At 35.5% G+C, this 17,577-nt stretch overlaps 1 protein-coding gene across 9 annotated transcripts in view; it reads right to left on the bottom strand.

Moving 5' to 3' along the window:
- Positions 1–17,577, bottom strand: part of DENND4A (DENN domain containing 4A) — a 128,588-nt gene that overhangs the window by 52,848 nt on the left and 58,163 nt on the right. For all 9 annotated transcript variants that reach the window (XM_042941668.1, XM_042941670.1, XM_042941672.1 and 6 more), the window contains exons 9-14: positions 16,466–16,524; positions 14,141–14,285; positions 13,674–13,849; positions 9,621–9,721; positions 4,416–4,634; positions 2,605–2,750 (exon numbers count right to left, since the gene is read on the bottom strand). In XM_042941668.1, coding sequence (XP_042797602.1) covers positions 2,605–2,750; positions 4,416–4,634; positions 9,621–9,721; positions 13,674–13,849; positions 14,141–14,285; positions 16,466–16,524 — 846 coding nt within the window. The remainder of the gene's footprint in view (positions 1–2,604; positions 2,751–4,415; positions 4,635–9,620; positions 9,722–13,673; positions 13,850–14,140; positions 14,286–16,465; positions 16,525–17,577) is intronic.

The raw sequence follows: 17,577 nt of genomic DNA, 5'->3' as shown, positions 1-17,577 counted from the left end.
TAAAAAACCTTACAAGTATAACTTGTTGACTAAATACATGACAAAACTTTGCTTTCCTCCTTTTTTCTATGGTCATGGGCATAAAATCATGAACACTGTATGCATATATACTCACAAATTTACAGGAGTTTCAAGTACAATAACTTTTCAAGGGCATATAATGTTTTCCGTTTCATCGTCTGAGAGTAAATTGCTGGCCTGATGACCCAACACCCTTCAATACTTTAGTGTGTACTTCCTAAAAACAATGACAGTCTGCTATCTAACCATAATACAACAAATTGTGGAAACCAACATGTTATACTACTACCTCTGTCTAATCCTCAAACTACATCCGAGCTTTACTGATTATATTAATGATGGTATGCCAAGAGCATCCAGTTCTGAATGATGAGCCTTGTATTTGCTTGTCAAGTCTCTGTAGTTTCCTTCACTTTTGAACAGTTTCTTAATTTTTCCTTTATTTTCTTAACCCTGAAAATTTGTGGATTACAGAAGAGGTATTTTGAGGGATGTCACTTAATTTGAGTTTGTCTCATACGTCCTTGAGATTCTATAGGTCATGCATCCTTGGCAGAAATATCACAGAGTTGATGTTGTATTCTCACCGTGGACTATTATAGGCATATGATGTTGATTTGTTTCCCTACTTGTAATGTTCACTTTGATGACTACATAAAAGTGGTGTCTGCCAGGCTTTCTGTTCCACTATAAAATTCCTCTTGCCCATTTTGTAATTAATACGTATTTTGTGCAGAGGTACTTTGAAACGAAAATCCTGTTTCTCATCAGACTCTCAGTACCTGTGTAAACTCACAGTTTCCTATTTTATTCAATGGGTTATAATCTGTTACTTAGATTTGATGTTCAAATTGTCTCAGATATAGCCAGTGGGGGTTCCTTCAAGCTGACTTACCTTTGTGTGTGTGTGTGTGTGTGTGTTGTTGTTGTTGTTTTAAAAAACATACCTCCATTTTTCTTGGAGCAATTCCTTATGTTCTAGCACAAGCTACTTCAGGGCTCATCCTGTACTTTCCTTGCCCTAGACCCAATTATTCTCCAAGGAGTCCTAATTCCTTTTAGTGGAGAATCGGCGTTAGAAGCCAAATTCTGTTCATTAGGTGTACTCACCACTATTGGGGTATGGCTGCTTCCAGATTCTCTAGGTGTACAGAGCTAGGGAATATATGTATGTACACACACAGACATACATACTTACATCTGTACTTATTTCTATATTTGTCTATACATACTGAAAACCAATGATATATCAAACCTCTTATTCCACTCTAATAACACAGGGTTCATTCTGGTTTTCTCCTTTTCTGTATTTGTAAGTCCCTTCTCTGACGGTAACTTCATTATCTTTAATATATTTATTTGATCCACTCCTCTTTACATTCTCCCATTTCCACCACCACCCCTCTCCACACATACAACTTCTTCATCCTAATTTGGCCTCAACAGCTACTTCCAGACCTACCCTCTGTCCCCACCAAGCTGGCATCTTCCTCATCTAGATCAAACGTTGATACTCCATTTGCTGCCCCTACCCTGTGGGGACACTCTCCTCACCTTGCTCAGCCTCTGATACTCCATGCTGTTTTGGCATGGATACTCTTCTCATCTTGTTTATTCTGACCCCCTGCAGCTGTCTGTCCCCCAGCCTGGGCACTCTTTTTATCCTGCTCATCCTCTGATTCTCCATGCTAGGTCACCCCTTACATAGATGCTGTCTTCACCTGGCTTGGGCTCCAACACCCAATGCTAGTCTGTTCCTCCTTCTTCACCCCATTCAGGTTTCAACATCCCACTCTAGATCACTGTTCCCCAACCTCCTCTATGTTCAGCATAGATAACCACCTTATGATATTAGGACTGAGGGGAAGAGAAGGTTTCATACACGAATTTAAAATAGAATTAATTGGGGCGCCTGGGTGGTTCGGTCGGTTAAGCATCCGACTTCGGCTCAGGTCATGATCTCACGGTCCGTGGGTTCGAGCCCCGCGTCGGGCTCTGTGCTGACTGCTTGGAGCCTGGAGCCTGTTTCAGATTCTGTGTCTCCCTCTCTCTCTGCCCCTCCCCTGTTCACGCTCTGTCTCTCTCTGTCTCAAAAATAAACGTTAAAAAAAATTTTTTTTTAAAAATAAAAAATAAAATAGAATTAATTCACTTAATTTATGCTATAAACTCACTTCCAAATTGTAGAAGTATTCAAGTGATATATTCATTATGCACTATACCTACTCTCAGCATGTGGCAATGTACAATAAGGAGAGGTGAAAACTACAGATGCTCAAGTTGGAGGTCCACAGACTTGGACAGAACTCCCATAGTCTGTAAGTGGGCAGGCAAAGTTATAGACCTGGTTGCTAAAATAAAACTCATGATTCAGTAAAATCCTGCAAGGTACTCCTAAGAGTTTGTGGTTTATAATATCTAGCAGTCCAAACAAAACTTTAATAATATAAAGAGTCAATGATGAAATGAAATGAACTTAGATTCTGTTAAGCGCTGATAAAAGTTAAATAGAAACTATAACTCATAACATGTAAAACAATCACACAAAATAAGTTAGGGCACTGTAGACATACTCTTACTTACTTTATCTACACAGTCATCAAAAAATGCCAGGCTTGCATCTTTATCACTGACAAAAGAACATTCCTCGATGAAGCGAATGAACATTTGTGTTTTGGTCATCATGTTATAGAATTTTTGATGTGATCGGTCCCGGCTTCTTAAGAAAGCTGTTCAACATAAATTCATAATGTCACAAAATATAGGATCATTCAAAGATTCATAGAATTTTAAGCCAGAAGGAACTTGATTAATCATGTCATCTGTAGTTCCTCAACCTACCATTTTGCAGAAGAAGAAACTAAGACCCCTGGGGAAGTGACCTGACAAAGACAGCAATAGGAAAGGAACTTGAACCCAGATCTTTCAAATCTTCACCCAGACTTGTCTCTGTTGTCCTCTCATTACCTTGTGGATTATATATAAAATTGTAAATGTGAAAGCATTTTTAAAGAGCAACAGTTACAACCTCTCTAGTGTTTGATTATGTCTGTGTCTTACTGAAACAGAGGAAAAGTTTATTTCCTGATTTCGCGCTCCACACTGCTTACTATGATCAGTTACACTACACTTGGGCCTTCTTTTGGGCCCATAAATTCAAACTATTTCCAAATGTTCTCTCTGTCTAAAACTTTCTACTTTTCTTTTGCCTGGCTCATTTGTATTCATCCTTGAGATTATGGCTCAGAGATAAATTCCTCAGAAGGGTTTTCTGTGATCTGAAGTTGTGAAATAAACTGTTCATCCATATTATTTTTTTAATGTTTGTTTTTATTATTTTTGAGAGAGAGAAAGAGAAAGAGAGAGAGAGAGACAGAGAGACAGACAGACAGACAGACAGAAAGACAGAGTACAAGCTGGGGAGGAGCAGAGAGAGAGGGAGATACAGAATCCGAAGTGGGCTCCAGGCTCTGAGGTGTCAGCACAGAGCCCCAAGCAGGGCTCGAACTCATGAATAGTGAGATCATGACCTGAGCCGAAGTCAGATGCTCAACTGACTGAGCCACCCAGGTGCCCCTCATTCATACTATTTTCAAATTGCTTATCTTTTTTTTTTTTAAGTTTTATTTATTTAAGTAATCTCTAAACCTCATGTGGGGCTTGAACTCCTGACCCTGAGATCAAGATTCACATACTCCTCTGACTGAACCAGTCAGGTGCCCTTCAAATTGCTTATCTTCTTGACTATAAGCTCATTGGGAGAAGTGACCATGTCTCTCTCTCCCTCTCGCTCTCTCTCTTTTATGACCATGTATCTTTTGCATGCCACTATATACCTAGCATTTAGAGGAACTCAATATATGCTTATTAAATGAATTTCTCTTCCAAATGTTATATACTACAAAAGAAAATAAATCTGTATTTTGACACAAACTGCACTCGGGGGCTCTCCAACTTCTTTTGTTTCAGGGCACAAACAGAAAGAAAGGAATATTTATAAAGTGTAATGAAGTAAAATGAATGAGGCTGTGCATGCTTGGAGGTGACCATCCCAGAGGCTCCTCTGAGTGTTCAACATTGCCCAGCTGCTCTGAAAACTAAAACTGTCAATATCCTAACACATCTGTGGCACAAAAGAGTGAAGCAGTACATGGTTACAAAGCTCTGTGCTTTTCAAATAGTTTCTTCGACATATTTTGTTAATGGGATTATTTCTAATTTGTCTGAGAAATAACTAGCTGTGTGGAAATGGATTACCAACAAAATTGGTAGATTCACATACTTCAAAAATAGCTACGTATTTTGATAAACATGAGCTACTAACACAGAAAAACTGTATCATCATAAGGTTAAACTCAGTGATACGAAAGCTGTAAAACTGTACAATCACTCACCTTGCAAGGCAAAAAGAGAGGACGCATCTGTGGCTGTCTCAGATGGGGCTTGTGTTATTGGTCTTAAGTATGATCTATAGCCTTTTAAAATAGAGGCCATGAAACACAAAAATGCCTCTTGGATTTCCAAATCTATCATGTGCAACCTCTTTCCAGAATTAAAATCATAGTCATTCATTGCTAAGTCCATTAGTCCATCGTCTCTTGGTCTCTGCTGCACTGTGAAAAAATACAGGGTGAAGGTTTTCTCCAAACTATTGAAACCAATGTTAATAATGGTATCAATATAAATCTGTTCTATATGTATGTCAAGTCACGCTGTACACCTTAAGTTTATACAGTCCTGTATGTTAATTAGATTTCAAAAAAATTGAAAGAAGTAAGTTATTGTTTTCAAAAGGGCTCAAGCTACTTAACTCTTTGTTTACATAACTTCATAATATGTAAACCCCAGCAAAGCTTGCTACATCATTTGTTAGCCTCTGCTGAGTTCGTTTCAACCAAAGTAAATATAAAATTATTCCTGTTTGTCTGACTACCATAAAAAAAAATCATGTTCTGAAGTAACTATATATAAACTAGTAAGAGAAAATCATAGCAACCATATCAACAGGAAACAGGGTTAAATGCATTAGTTCTACCCTCCCCCCCTTTTAAAAAAATGTAAGTGCCGACAGGAAAAACACACATGGATTAAAATGTGAAAAACAGCTCTTCCTCTTCCTGAACAACTCAATGCTAAAGCCATTAGGTAGTAAAAGAATAAACGCAAGTAAAAGAGGCCTGCTAGATGCCACCTTAATCAAGTGTACAAAGTGAACACCTTCATCAATAATGGGACAAATCAAAGTAGTTCACGATCTGATAAGGATGCTAGGAAAGGAACATAGTGTCATTTCTGTGATATTCCTGCCAAAAATGTATGACCTGTATTTACCATGTGGACGCTCAAGACAAACCCACATCATGGACCATTCTATGATAGCAAATACCATCTTCAAAAGTCTCAAAAAAAAAAAGGAAGTACAAATCGAAGAAGTGTTTGCAGAAAAGGAGACTAAAGAGACTTGAAACTAAAGACATCTGATTTGGAAGTGGATTATTTTGCTAGAAAGAACATTATTATAATAAAACTTGAATCTGGTCTGCAGGTAAAGATGGCAGAAATGCTCACTGGTAATTTCCTGATTTTCATGGTTATGTAGTGGTGGAGGAGAATGTATTTTTGGGTAGGAAATATATTCCATTTGGAGGTGATGGCGCATCTATTCTCAAAGATCAGGGAACATGTTTGTGATTGTTTCAAAATTTAAAAACTTTTCAAAATACGAGGAACAATAAATCATCTTACAAAGTTTTTTCTGGAGTTCTTATTGTCGAAAAAAGTAACAGTACTAGAAAGAACATGGGCCTTTATACAGAAGATCTAGATTTTAATCCTAGCTTCATCCGGGTTAACTGTATAATCTCTGACAAGCTATTTAACCTCCCTCAATTTATCTTCAGAGTTGTAAAGATAAAAAATATATGTGGAAGTGTTCTGAAGCTATAAAGTGTTACACAGTCCTCAACTATCAGTATTGCTTAAAAGTTTATAATTTTCAGCTTTAAGGTTCTGCCCTTCAATACAGCTGGACGGGCTATTTCACAGATTTTAATAATATTTTAAATATTGCTACAAAAGCTGCTGGACTTCTCAGCTATTTACAAGAAGTGTATGCCTTGTTAGAAAGCAGTTAACTAGTCAGCTTAAATAAAATTCTATACATAATTTATTTGCCACCTAAGATGACATGCTGCTCTATTTCATGTCACTGTTTTCCTATTCCAGTACTTATGAGCCACTTCCAGATTCTCTGCTTGTTGTAAGGTTTACTTGGGAAACACTGTCGTCTTCCATGTCTATTTCCAACTCTATGGTCACTTTGAACCCTCAAGGATATAGGCCCCTTCCGCTGTCTGTATTTCACCTAATACATAAAAGAGAACCTCAAATACTGCTATATCATTACTGACCATTTTTTAAACAGTAAGTATTAAATCATGGACCCTGAATGGGCCATTGTTCTAAAATACCAAGAGATTAAGTATATGAAGGTTTAATTCTTCTTATCGGTAATTCTGGATCACTGTCAAGGTATTCTTATATAAGCTTTTTACTGAAACATTCTATATCCCAATCAATTTTCATTTTGATTAATTTCCTAATGCATTTGGTAGGCTTCTATTTTCAAATTATTTGAGGTAAGGACGGCATTAAGATCCACTGAAGGTGAAAGCTTAAAACCCAGCTCTCACCCCACTAAAATCATCAGCACTTTCTAATTTAAACCATCTGTCTTAAATTTTCAAAATTAAACTTCTATTCTCTGTATGAAGAGAATGTTATACAAGAGGAAACCCTTATTTTTTAATTATTATTATTCATTTATTTAATTTACATCTAAGTTAGTTAGCATATAGTCCAACAATGATTTCAGGAGTAGATTCCTTAATGCCCCTTACCCATTTAGCCCATCCCCCCTCCCACGACCCCTCCAGTAACCCTCTGTTTGTTCTCCATGTTTAAGAGTCTCTTATGTCCATCCCCCTCCCGGTTTTTATATTATTTTTGCTTCCCTTCCCTTATGTTCATCTGTTTTGTCTCTTAAAGTCCTCACATGAGTGAAGTCATATGATATTTGTCTTTCTCTGACTAATTTCACTTAGCATAATACCCTCTAGTTCCAGCCACATAGTTGCAAATGGTAAGATTTCATTCTTTTTGATTGCTGAATGATATTCCATTGTATATATACAATGGTATATCATCTTCTTTATGGTACCACATCTTTATCCATTCATCCATCAATGGACATGTGGGCTCTTTCCATACTTTGGCTATTGTTGATAGTGCTGCTATAAACATTAGAGGGTGTGTGTTCCTTCGAAACAGCACACCTGTATCCTGTGGATAAATGCCTAGTAGTGCAATTGCTGGGTCGTAGGGTAGTTCTATTCTTAGTTTTTTTGAGGAACCTCCATACTGTTTTCCAGAGTGGCTGCACCAGCTTGCATTCCCACCAATAATGCAAAAGAGATCCTCTCCCTCTGCATCCTGGCCAACATCTGTTGTTGCCTGAGTTGTTCATGTTAGCCATTCTGACAGGTGTGAGGCGGTATCTCCTCGTGGTTTTGATTTGCATTTCCCTGATGATGAGTGATGTGGAGCATTTTTTCATGTGCCGGTTGGCCATCTGGATGTCTTCTCTGGAGAAGTGTCTATTCATGTCTTTTGCCCATTTCTTCACTGGATTATTTGTTTTTTGGGTGTTGAGTTTGATAAGTTCTTTATAGATTTTGGATACTAACCCTTTATCTGATATGTTGTTTGCAACTATCTTCTGCCATTCCATGGGTTGCCTTTTAGTTTTGCTGATTGTTTCCTTCGCTATGCAGAAGCTTTTTATTTTGATGAGGTCCCAGTAGTTCATCTTTCTTTTGTTTCCCTTGCCTCTGGAGATGTGTTGAGTAAGAAGTTTCTGCGGCCAAGATCAAAGAGGTTTTTGCCTGCTTTCTCCTGGAGGATTTTGATGGCTTCCTGTCTTATGTTTAGGTCTTTCATCCATTTTGAGTTTATTTTTGTGTATGGTGTAAGAAAGTGGTCCAGGTTCATTCTTCTGCATGTCGCTGTTCAGTTTTCCCAGCACCACTTGCTGAAGAGACTGTCTTTATTCTATTGGATATTCTTTCCTGCTTTGTCAGAGATTAGTTGGCCATATGCTTGTGGGTCCATTTCTGGGTTCTCTATTCTGTTCCATTGATCTGAGTGTCTGTTTGTGTCAGTACCATACTGTCTTGAGGAATACAGCTTTGTGATACAGCTTGAAGTCCGCGACGGTGATGCCTCCTGCTTTGGTTTTCTTTTTCAAGATTGCTTTGGCTATTCAGGGTCTTTTCTGGTTCCATACAAATTTTAGGACTGTTTGTTCTAGCTCTGTGAAGAATGCTGGTGTTGTTTTGATAGGGATTGCATTGACTATGTAGATTGCTTTGGGTAGTATTGACACTTTAACAATATTTGTTCTTCCTATCCAGGAGCATGGAATATTTTTCCATTTTTTTGTGTATCTTTTTCAATTTCTTTCATAAGCTTTCTATAGTTTTCAGTGTATAGATTTTTCACCTCTTTGGTTAGATTTATTCCTAGATATTTTATGGTTTTGGGTGTGATTGTAAATGGGACTGATTCCTTGATTTCTCTTTCTATTGCTTCATTGTTGGTGTATAGGAATGCAACTGATTTTTGTGAATTGATTTTATATCCTGCAACTTTGCTGAATTCATGGATCAGTCCTAGCAGGTTTTTTTTGGTGGAATCTTTTGGGGTTCCATATAGAGCATCATGTCATCTGTGAAGAGTGAAAGTTTGACCTCCTCCTGGCCGATTTGGCTGCCTTTTATTTCTTTGTGTTGTCTGATTGCTAAGGCTAAGACTTCCAATACTATGTTGAGTAACAGTGGTGAGAGTGGACATCCCTGTCTTGTTTCTGATCCTAGCGGGAAAGCTCTCAGTTTTCCCCATTGAGGATGATATTAGCATTGGGTCTTTCATATATGGCTTTTATGATCTTGAGGTATGATCCTTCTATCCCTAATTTCTTAATGGTTTTTATTAAGAAAGGATGCTCTATTTTGTCAAATGCTTTCTCTGTATCTATTGAGAGGATCATGTGGTTCTTGTCCTTTCTTTTATTGATGTGATGAATCACATTGATTGTTTTGCGGATACTGAACCAGCCCTGCATCCCAGGTATAAATCTCACTTGGTCGTGGTGAATAATTTTTTTAATGTATTGTTGGATCTGGTTGGCTAATATCTTGTTGAGGATTTTTGTATCCACGTTCATCAGGGAAGGAAACCCTTATTTTTTCCATGGTATTTCAGTAATGGTAAAAGTAAGGAAAACAATTACCTCAACCTCTTTTTCAATTTTACTATTCTAAAATGGCTCTATGAACATGTAGCAGATATAAAATAAAATATAATAAATTTTATAAATCTATTCAGCTTCTAACAAAGTTTGCTTTAATGTTCATTTTCCCTTAAGATTATAAAAACATTTCCCTTAGATAAAATAAACAATATCCTTTCACTAGCAAGGCAAAGTAACTGGAGTCCTTTCTCAGATTAAATTACTTCCTTTAATTAAGTTATACACTTACATTTTGCCAGCTGCTGGTGCAAATTATTCAGTGTGTTCATCAGATTTTTACATGGTTTCTTTGGAAGTATCTTCCAGGCTACATTTTTCTTGTCACCAGTTCTGAGATTAAATGACAACAACAATGTATTTGTTAGATGTTTTGTTTTTTTTTTTTGCTATATATATATAAAAGGTAAAAGAAAACATATATTGAATAAAAAATAAAATACATACGTACAAAATGTATGTACATATATACAAAAATAAAATATTATAATAAGAGAAAAATACTACAAGGATAAACTGGGATGCAGAATATTTAAAAATTAACTTACACAAGAGTAGAACCTTATACAAACATAGCGCAAAAAATTATAATTATGTTGGTATTGGGTAAATTCGACTTGCAGTGGAATCATGCTAATCACTACAAACTTAATATGGTGGTCATTACTCTCAAACCCCATTTAAGAGTCTTTAGACACCTCAATACTGAGAAAATCCTAGCAACAGGAGGTTTTTTTCTTATAGACTCTGACTTTAAGAACAAGCACTGTGGAAAACTTGCACTTGTAAAGACAAAATGAACTGAGGATCCAGAAAGCTTATCAAAATACTGCGGTATATTTAAGTATTTAGTTTCTTAGTTTCCTAAAAGTGGAAGTAAAATTTGCTTTCGTTTCTTTCAGAAAATAACTAATCCATGATATTAAATTATTTGAGCAAAGGATAATACTCCAAAGTACTTTTATAACTATAAAAGAGGATATCTGCTTGAAAGTGCTATCTTTGTTTCTACAACAAACTCCTATAATCTCTTTTATTAAAATTATTAGGACACAGTTGTTCTTCCAACCACACGTGCAGTAAGAAAAGAGCATGGTGATAAAATACCATAAACCTTTTGGACTTCACTATAGCTTTTTTGATTCCATTCTTTACTTATTAAATCTTTCTTTGTACTTCAGAAGCCATATATATATATTTTTAGAAAACTTGAAAAATGTAGAGAAAAAGGAGAAGAAAAGTGAATCACTCATGTACTAACCACCAAAAACAACACAGCACACGTGTGTAGTGGAAGTTGAATTTATTTTTCTGTTCCCTGTACCTCCCACAGAACAAAAAGGGCAAAATCATCACCTTGGAAACCAAACAAAGAAAAAGGAGTGGATGGGAAAGCTTAGGCTAAAAAGAACTACTGTCTTGGAATCTACCCTATCTTTCCACAAATGAGGATAAAAATACAGATAGATGGAACAGGGCCACCTGCAGATGTCCCACTGCGAAGGTTTTATTTTATAATGTGGCCGGGAGCACGGAATCCTGCATTACAGTGAGAAGACAATGTGGAACACTTTTTACATTATTTTCTGGATAAAACTTTGCAACACAGCACTCCCACTGTACTTCATCATTCACTGTGTGCATGCTGGCCTTATAAAACTAAATTATGAGCAACTTCAGAGAAAGAAGTGTACTTAAGTGTACTTAAGAGAAAGAAGTACACCAAGTTGCCCCTTTATTTCCAGTACCTATCAAAAAAGGGTGCTGAAGATAGATGAACAGAATCTTGGTGTCCATTCATTACACCTAATTACTGTTATTTACTCATGTTTTTACTCATGGTGATTCCCAAAATAACCAATAATCGGTGGCAGAGGAATTAGTTTTAAACCTGGATGGTGATGGTTCCAAAATCTAGCGGGCAGTAGATGCTATGTGCCCCTTCTGATAAATTACTTAAAAATCTAAGCTTTGGGGGTGACTGGCTGGCTCGGTGGAGTGTGTCACTCTTACTCTTGGGGTTGTGAGTTCGAGCCCCATGTTGGATGTGGTGATTACTTAAAAATAAAATCCAGAAATTCTGGATAAAGGAAACTAGAAAGCTGTTAGTTCACTAGCTTAGTCCTTCCATACATTTGGAAGGGTGATAATATCAAGAAGGAATACTACTAATGAGTGCCAACAACTCATGTTTTCTTTGATTCTTTAACTCACTAGTGATCAAAAGAAAAAGACAAAAATAAAAAAAATTCTTTTAACAAACCGGAAGGAAAGTATAAGAAGAGGGAAAATGTAATTTATTACCACAATAAATACAGTATATACCAATTCACCACCCTGAATTTCATTTTTTAAAAATACTATGTCATTGGGGTTGCCTGGGTGGCCCAGTTGGTTAAGCGTCCGACTCTTGGTTTTCGCTCAGGTCATGACCTCATGATTCATGAGTTCGAACCCTATACAGGGCTATACACTGTAGTGCACTGACAGTGCACTGACAGTGCAGAACCTGCCTGGGATTCTCCATCTCCCTCTCTCTCTGCCCCTACCCTCCTCATGCTCTCCCTAAAAATAAAAAAAATAAATTAAAAAAAATTATGTCATGTAACATCAACAACTGGCCAAAAAAAAGATAATACTTTAATATCTAAAGAATTAAATATTCCTGGTAATGAGTGAAATGTTCCTGATAAAGAATATTAGACTCTATCAATCCCATGTATAAAATGGCTTTTATGCACAAAGTACATCCCATATTTACTTGGTTAGGCATTCTCTGAAAAAAAGCTTTTTGACAGCGTATATACTTTATAATAGAAAAGTATTCAGGGTGCCTGGCTGGCTCAGTAGGTTAGGCGTTCGACTTCAGCTCAGGTCATGATCTCACGGTTTGTGAGTTGGAGCCCTGCATTGCGCTCTCTGCTGTCAGCGCAGAGCCTGCTTGGGATCCTCTGTCCTGCTCTCTCTCTGCTCTTCCCCTGTACACTTGCGCACAGGCATTCTCTCTCTCTTGAATGTAAACCTTAAAAGAAGTATTTTTTTGCTGTAATATATTATCATTTTATATTATTTTTATATTATCTATTTAATAGAACACCATCTTTTCTAATGGTTTAGGCACTTGAGGATTTGACATACGTGACAAGACTAGAATTAATGTAAGGTTAGAGAATTCAATCAAAACGCTTTAATATGAAACACGCTTAGTAAAAATGGAGAAGAACCTATTGCACATATACATATTTAAGTTGTAAAAGGTGCACTAGCTTTTGGGCTTTACTAACAGACTAACTTGTAGTTATTTTAAATATGTCCTGTGAATGCAGTGTGTTCAGTGCACCAATTTCCTTTTCCCTGAATAGCATAAGTATGATTCAACTGAAAATAAGGGATATGAGCGAACAACTGAATTATAAAAAAACTATGAAAAGATAGCTCCAGTAGCTACAACTTAAATATTATTCCAATAAAAAGAGAGGAAAACTTATAAAACCCTTATATTCTAAAAGTATAAAGGTGATAAAATCATTTATAACTTAAAAGTTGTTTAATTTTTTTTGAAGTACTAGTATACTAATAGTATTACACAAGACTAGAAACAGAATTTGAATACTATACCAAGGTATAGTATTCCAATTCAATTGGAATACCAATTATACCTTGGATATATACCTTGGATACACCTTGGATACTGGAATACCAATACTATACCTTGGTATAGTATTCCAATTCAATTTGTGATTTCACCTGTACTCATCTGGAAAATGGTAAATAAATTTTTGTTTTGTTTTTTTAATGGTTATTTATTTTTGAGATAGAGAGTGCTAGCGGGGGAGGGACAGAAAGGAAGGGGGACAGAGGATCCTAAGTGGGCTCTGCACTGACATCAGTGAGCCCACTGCAGGGCTTGAACTAACAAAAATGTGAGATCATGACCTGAGCCAAAGTCAGACACTCAAATGACTGAGCCACCCAGGCGCCCCTAAATTTTTCTGTTTCTAACCTCCATTTCCCTTCTGCTAAATTTCTACATAAGATTATAATGTTTCTTAAATATTTAAAGATCTGAGGCTTAAAGGTATAATTTGTTTACAGTACAAGCTCTCTAATACCCTAAATCTATTCCATTGGAGAACAGAACGGGTTGATTCAAAGATGGTATAACCCCAAAACAAAAACAATACAGCTCAAAAGAATTCTAATTCGCATTCATAAAATATACAATTACATACATATACTACTAAGTTGTAAATTACTGAGTAGAGAATCACTAAAATGTACTTACTGAGAAATGGTGTTGGTGTCTAGGTCAACACAACTGACATCTGGTGGAGGGTCATAGAGATCAAAGTATCTTGAATCAATTCCTACTATGAATGGACATGGTGCACTCAAGACATCTGCTAAAGCCAGTGGGCAGAGAGGAACATATGGGCATGGCCAGTGGAAAGGGAAAATCATCTTGGATAAACAAAAGACAGGAGAATATTTAGCTGTTTGGCATTGAAGCATAATTTATCAGCACACACAAAAAACTGTATTTAAGTATTCATACCTAAAGCCTAACACTTGATAACCAGTGAAATAATTACAACTAATATGAAGTGTCAGAAAATTAAAATTGTTTTCACAACATAAAAATTCATTACTCTCTGAATTTTAGTTAGGCTTTTAAAAAGTAACTTTAAATTAGATGAATCAATTATGCTTAAAATGAAATTGACTGCCAATGACAAAACCTGTAATACTCACAGACACTAATGCTTCTGTCACACTAGTAAGCACGGAAGGGCGTAGGGAATGGATGAGAATCTTATGTTCTGTTACTGCAAACACAAGTAGTGTCACAGCATTTTCAGGGCCTAAATTTTGAAGTAGTGTTGAAAACTTGCCACCACTGTCAATCCAAACAAAAATATATAATTAAAAGTGTATATATTCAAATATCTCATTATCCAAAATAATGAAACAAGGTCATGATTGGGTTAGGATTATATTATATATTCAACTTTAGACGCGATTGCTGTCCTTATGTGTGGAAAACATTAGAAATATACTATGAAAACAATGAAGTTTTCTGAGGTTTCAAAATCATCAGATTTTTCTACAGTGTATTCAATATGGAAAAATGAAAAGTCATTCTTTTTTTCAGAAAAAGATCTGCTGGGTAGATAATGTCCGAATAAAGGACTCAATCTATAGAGGGATGTTTTAGTTGAAAGCAAATTTTTTAATGAAATTTTTGTTAAATGGCTCACCTTTCATTGTTAATTGTCAGAAAAAATATGACTTACAGGCCCACCTCCCTTAAGGCAAGCACATACATTAAGATTTGGATTTACAAATAGATTATCTTTACTATTGTAATGAAAAGAGTAATATGAAATTGAGAGGTACGAAGTGATGGTATATACATACAAAGCAAATTTATAACCCAAACTGAGACACTCTGTGTGGTAACAAAATACTGGACTAAGTAATTCAGTAAGCCAATCAGTATGTTGTCTATATAATTGGCTAAATAATTGGCTTCACCAAATTAACTTTTTTATTTTTATTTTTTTATTAAAAAACTTTTTAAATGTTTATTTATTTTTGAGAGAGAAAGAGACAGAGTCAGAGTGAGGGAGGGCAGAGAGAAAGAGAGAGAGAGGGATTACTGTCAGCCCAGAGCCCAATGCGGGGCTTGAACTCACAAATCTAAGATCATGACCTGAGCTGAAGTCGACGCTTAACCGACTGAGCCACCCAGGCGCCACTTAACTTTTTTTTAAATAAAGCAAAACTAGTAACAATTCTCTTGGAGAAAGGAAAACACATCCACAAAAAAACTTGTGCATGTTGGTAGCAGCATTATTCATTGTAGGCAAAAGTAGAAACAACCCAAATGTCCCTCAACTAATGAATGAATAAATAGAAGTGATCTATCCATACAATGGAATATTTGTTGGAAACAGAAAGGAACAAAATATGATAACATGGATGAACTTCAGAAACATTATAATAAGTGAAAGAAGCCACACACAAAAGGCTACATATTATATAATTCCATTTATATGAAATCTCCAGAATAGGCAAATCCGTAGAGACAGAAAGTTAATCAGTGGTTGCCTTAGGCTGGAGAGGTGTGTTTGTCTGTGCGCGCGCACACACACACACACACACACACACACTATTGTGTGTGTGTGTGTGTGTGTGTGTGTGTGTGTGTGTGTGTATTTGCGTGAGTAGAAATGGCAGAAATTCTTTTTAGAGTGATGTAAATGTTGTTTATAGTGATCTCCATATATCTCTATTCACAGAGTGAATATAACCATTGAATTGTATGATTTAACTGGGTGAATTGTACAGTATGTGAATTATATCAATAAAGCTGTTACCAAAATTAAAAAAAAGGCCTCTTGGGTAATTTAGGATCTTTTTATACATAGTCACAGTCAGTATTTCTAGTTTATTTTTCACTCAAACAAAGGTTAAGAAAACACTGGTTGCTCTGGACTGAGACCTAGTGATGAAATAATCTGCAATTCTTACAAAATTAATGTCAAAGATGGCAGCTGGTCTCCCTCAGGTATGTGCTACAAAATAACTTAATTATATTGTAACGATTTCTCTGCTAGAAAATTACACTGCTAATTAAATTTCAAGAACTGATACTTTAGAAAAAATTTATTTCATAATTTCTTGGAACTTTTAAGGGATGAAATACATTATTTTATTCCATGGTTAGTATTTATGAGTACCATTTTATTAGGGGGTTAAATTTAAAATTAATTACGTTTGAATGTTCTTCAGAGGGTATTTAAAGTTAAAAACCATTGTTTTCATAATCTATATACACATATACTTATTTATGCAATAATAAGTACTTGATAATAAATGGATACACAAAATACCAAACTATTGTAAAGGTTTTTCTTTTTTCTTTAAGTAAAAGGAATTTAGATAACAAACAATTAAATGAGAAGTCTTTCCAACAACATTTGCAATTTTTCCTAGGAAAGAGAAAATATTTGAATGTCACTTTAGCTCACACTAGATTTAGAGAAACATAAATAGAAAGGAAATTCTACTTGCCTTAGTGGAAGAGGTGAAGAAACAGGTTGACTGAGAATCAGATTATCATGTGGTGATAACTGGAAGAAGATTTACAATAAAGTGTTTGAAATATAAAGATGAGCTTTAAAACACCACTTTCTGGAAAAAAATTTTTTTTGGCTAATGCTGACATCCATCAAGTTTCAAAATAACCATTAACCTGTATAGGAACTGTTTATATCACTTAATAAGATCTTGAAAAGTACATCCTAACCACTGACCTAACTACTAACTTCCCCTACTCTGAATTCTCTTTTCTCCTGTTCCTCAATGTTCCCCTAATGTCGTTTTAACAAAATTTTATTGGGAGACTAAATTATTCATTTAGTACCACAGAGTCAGGGCTAGTAAACCTATGGTCTCCAGGGCAAATCCACAGGCCATCTGTGTTTATGAATAAAGTTTTATTGGAACACTAGCCATGATCATTTGTTTAGGAATTATCTATAGCTGCTTTTGTGCAATAAGAGCTGAGTAGTTTTGACAGAGACAGGATGGCCTATAAAGACTAAAATATGTACTGTTTGGTCCTCAAAAGAAAAACTTACCAACATATATATATGTGTGTGTGTATATCCTGGCACTAAATATCAAGAAGAGAGGGAGGATATGTGGATATACAGACTGATTATAAAGATTAAAAAAATGACTTTTTTTCTAGACATTTTATCTGTATCAATATAATAATGCAATTATTTTTATCTACATTTTCAAATTTATGCACATTTCCACAAATTTGTAAATACCTATTTGCCAAATACTTCTAATTTTGAATGACACCGCACTCCCATTAAGGGTTGTGATAAATACAGTAAGGCACATATAGTGATAACACATAAAAATATTTTCTTTATATAAATCACTTTGTAAATGGTGACTAAATAAGCAGATATCTTACAAATCAAGACCATAAATAAGAAATGTAAACAAAAGAGAAAAGATAGTCAATTGGGAAAAGAAATAGGGAAAAAAATTATTCATTTTGAACTTCCCCATCACAAAGATATGAACACTTCTCCCTGCATAATATATGAAAGCACACCACTTTTTCTTCTATTTATTCTAAAAAAAAAAAGAAAAAAATATGTACA

The sequence above is a fragment of the Panthera leo genome, chromosome B3 (assembly GCF_018350215.1).
Source record: "Panthera leo isolate Ple1 chromosome B3, P.leo_Ple1_pat1.1, whole genome shotgun sequence".
In the NCBI taxonomy this organism is placed as follows: Eukaryota; Metazoa; Chordata; class Mammalia; order Carnivora; family Felidae; genus Panthera; species Panthera leo.
The sequence above is the reverse complement of the archived record's forward strand: the minus strand, read 5'-3'. Positions and strand labels throughout refer to the sequence as shown.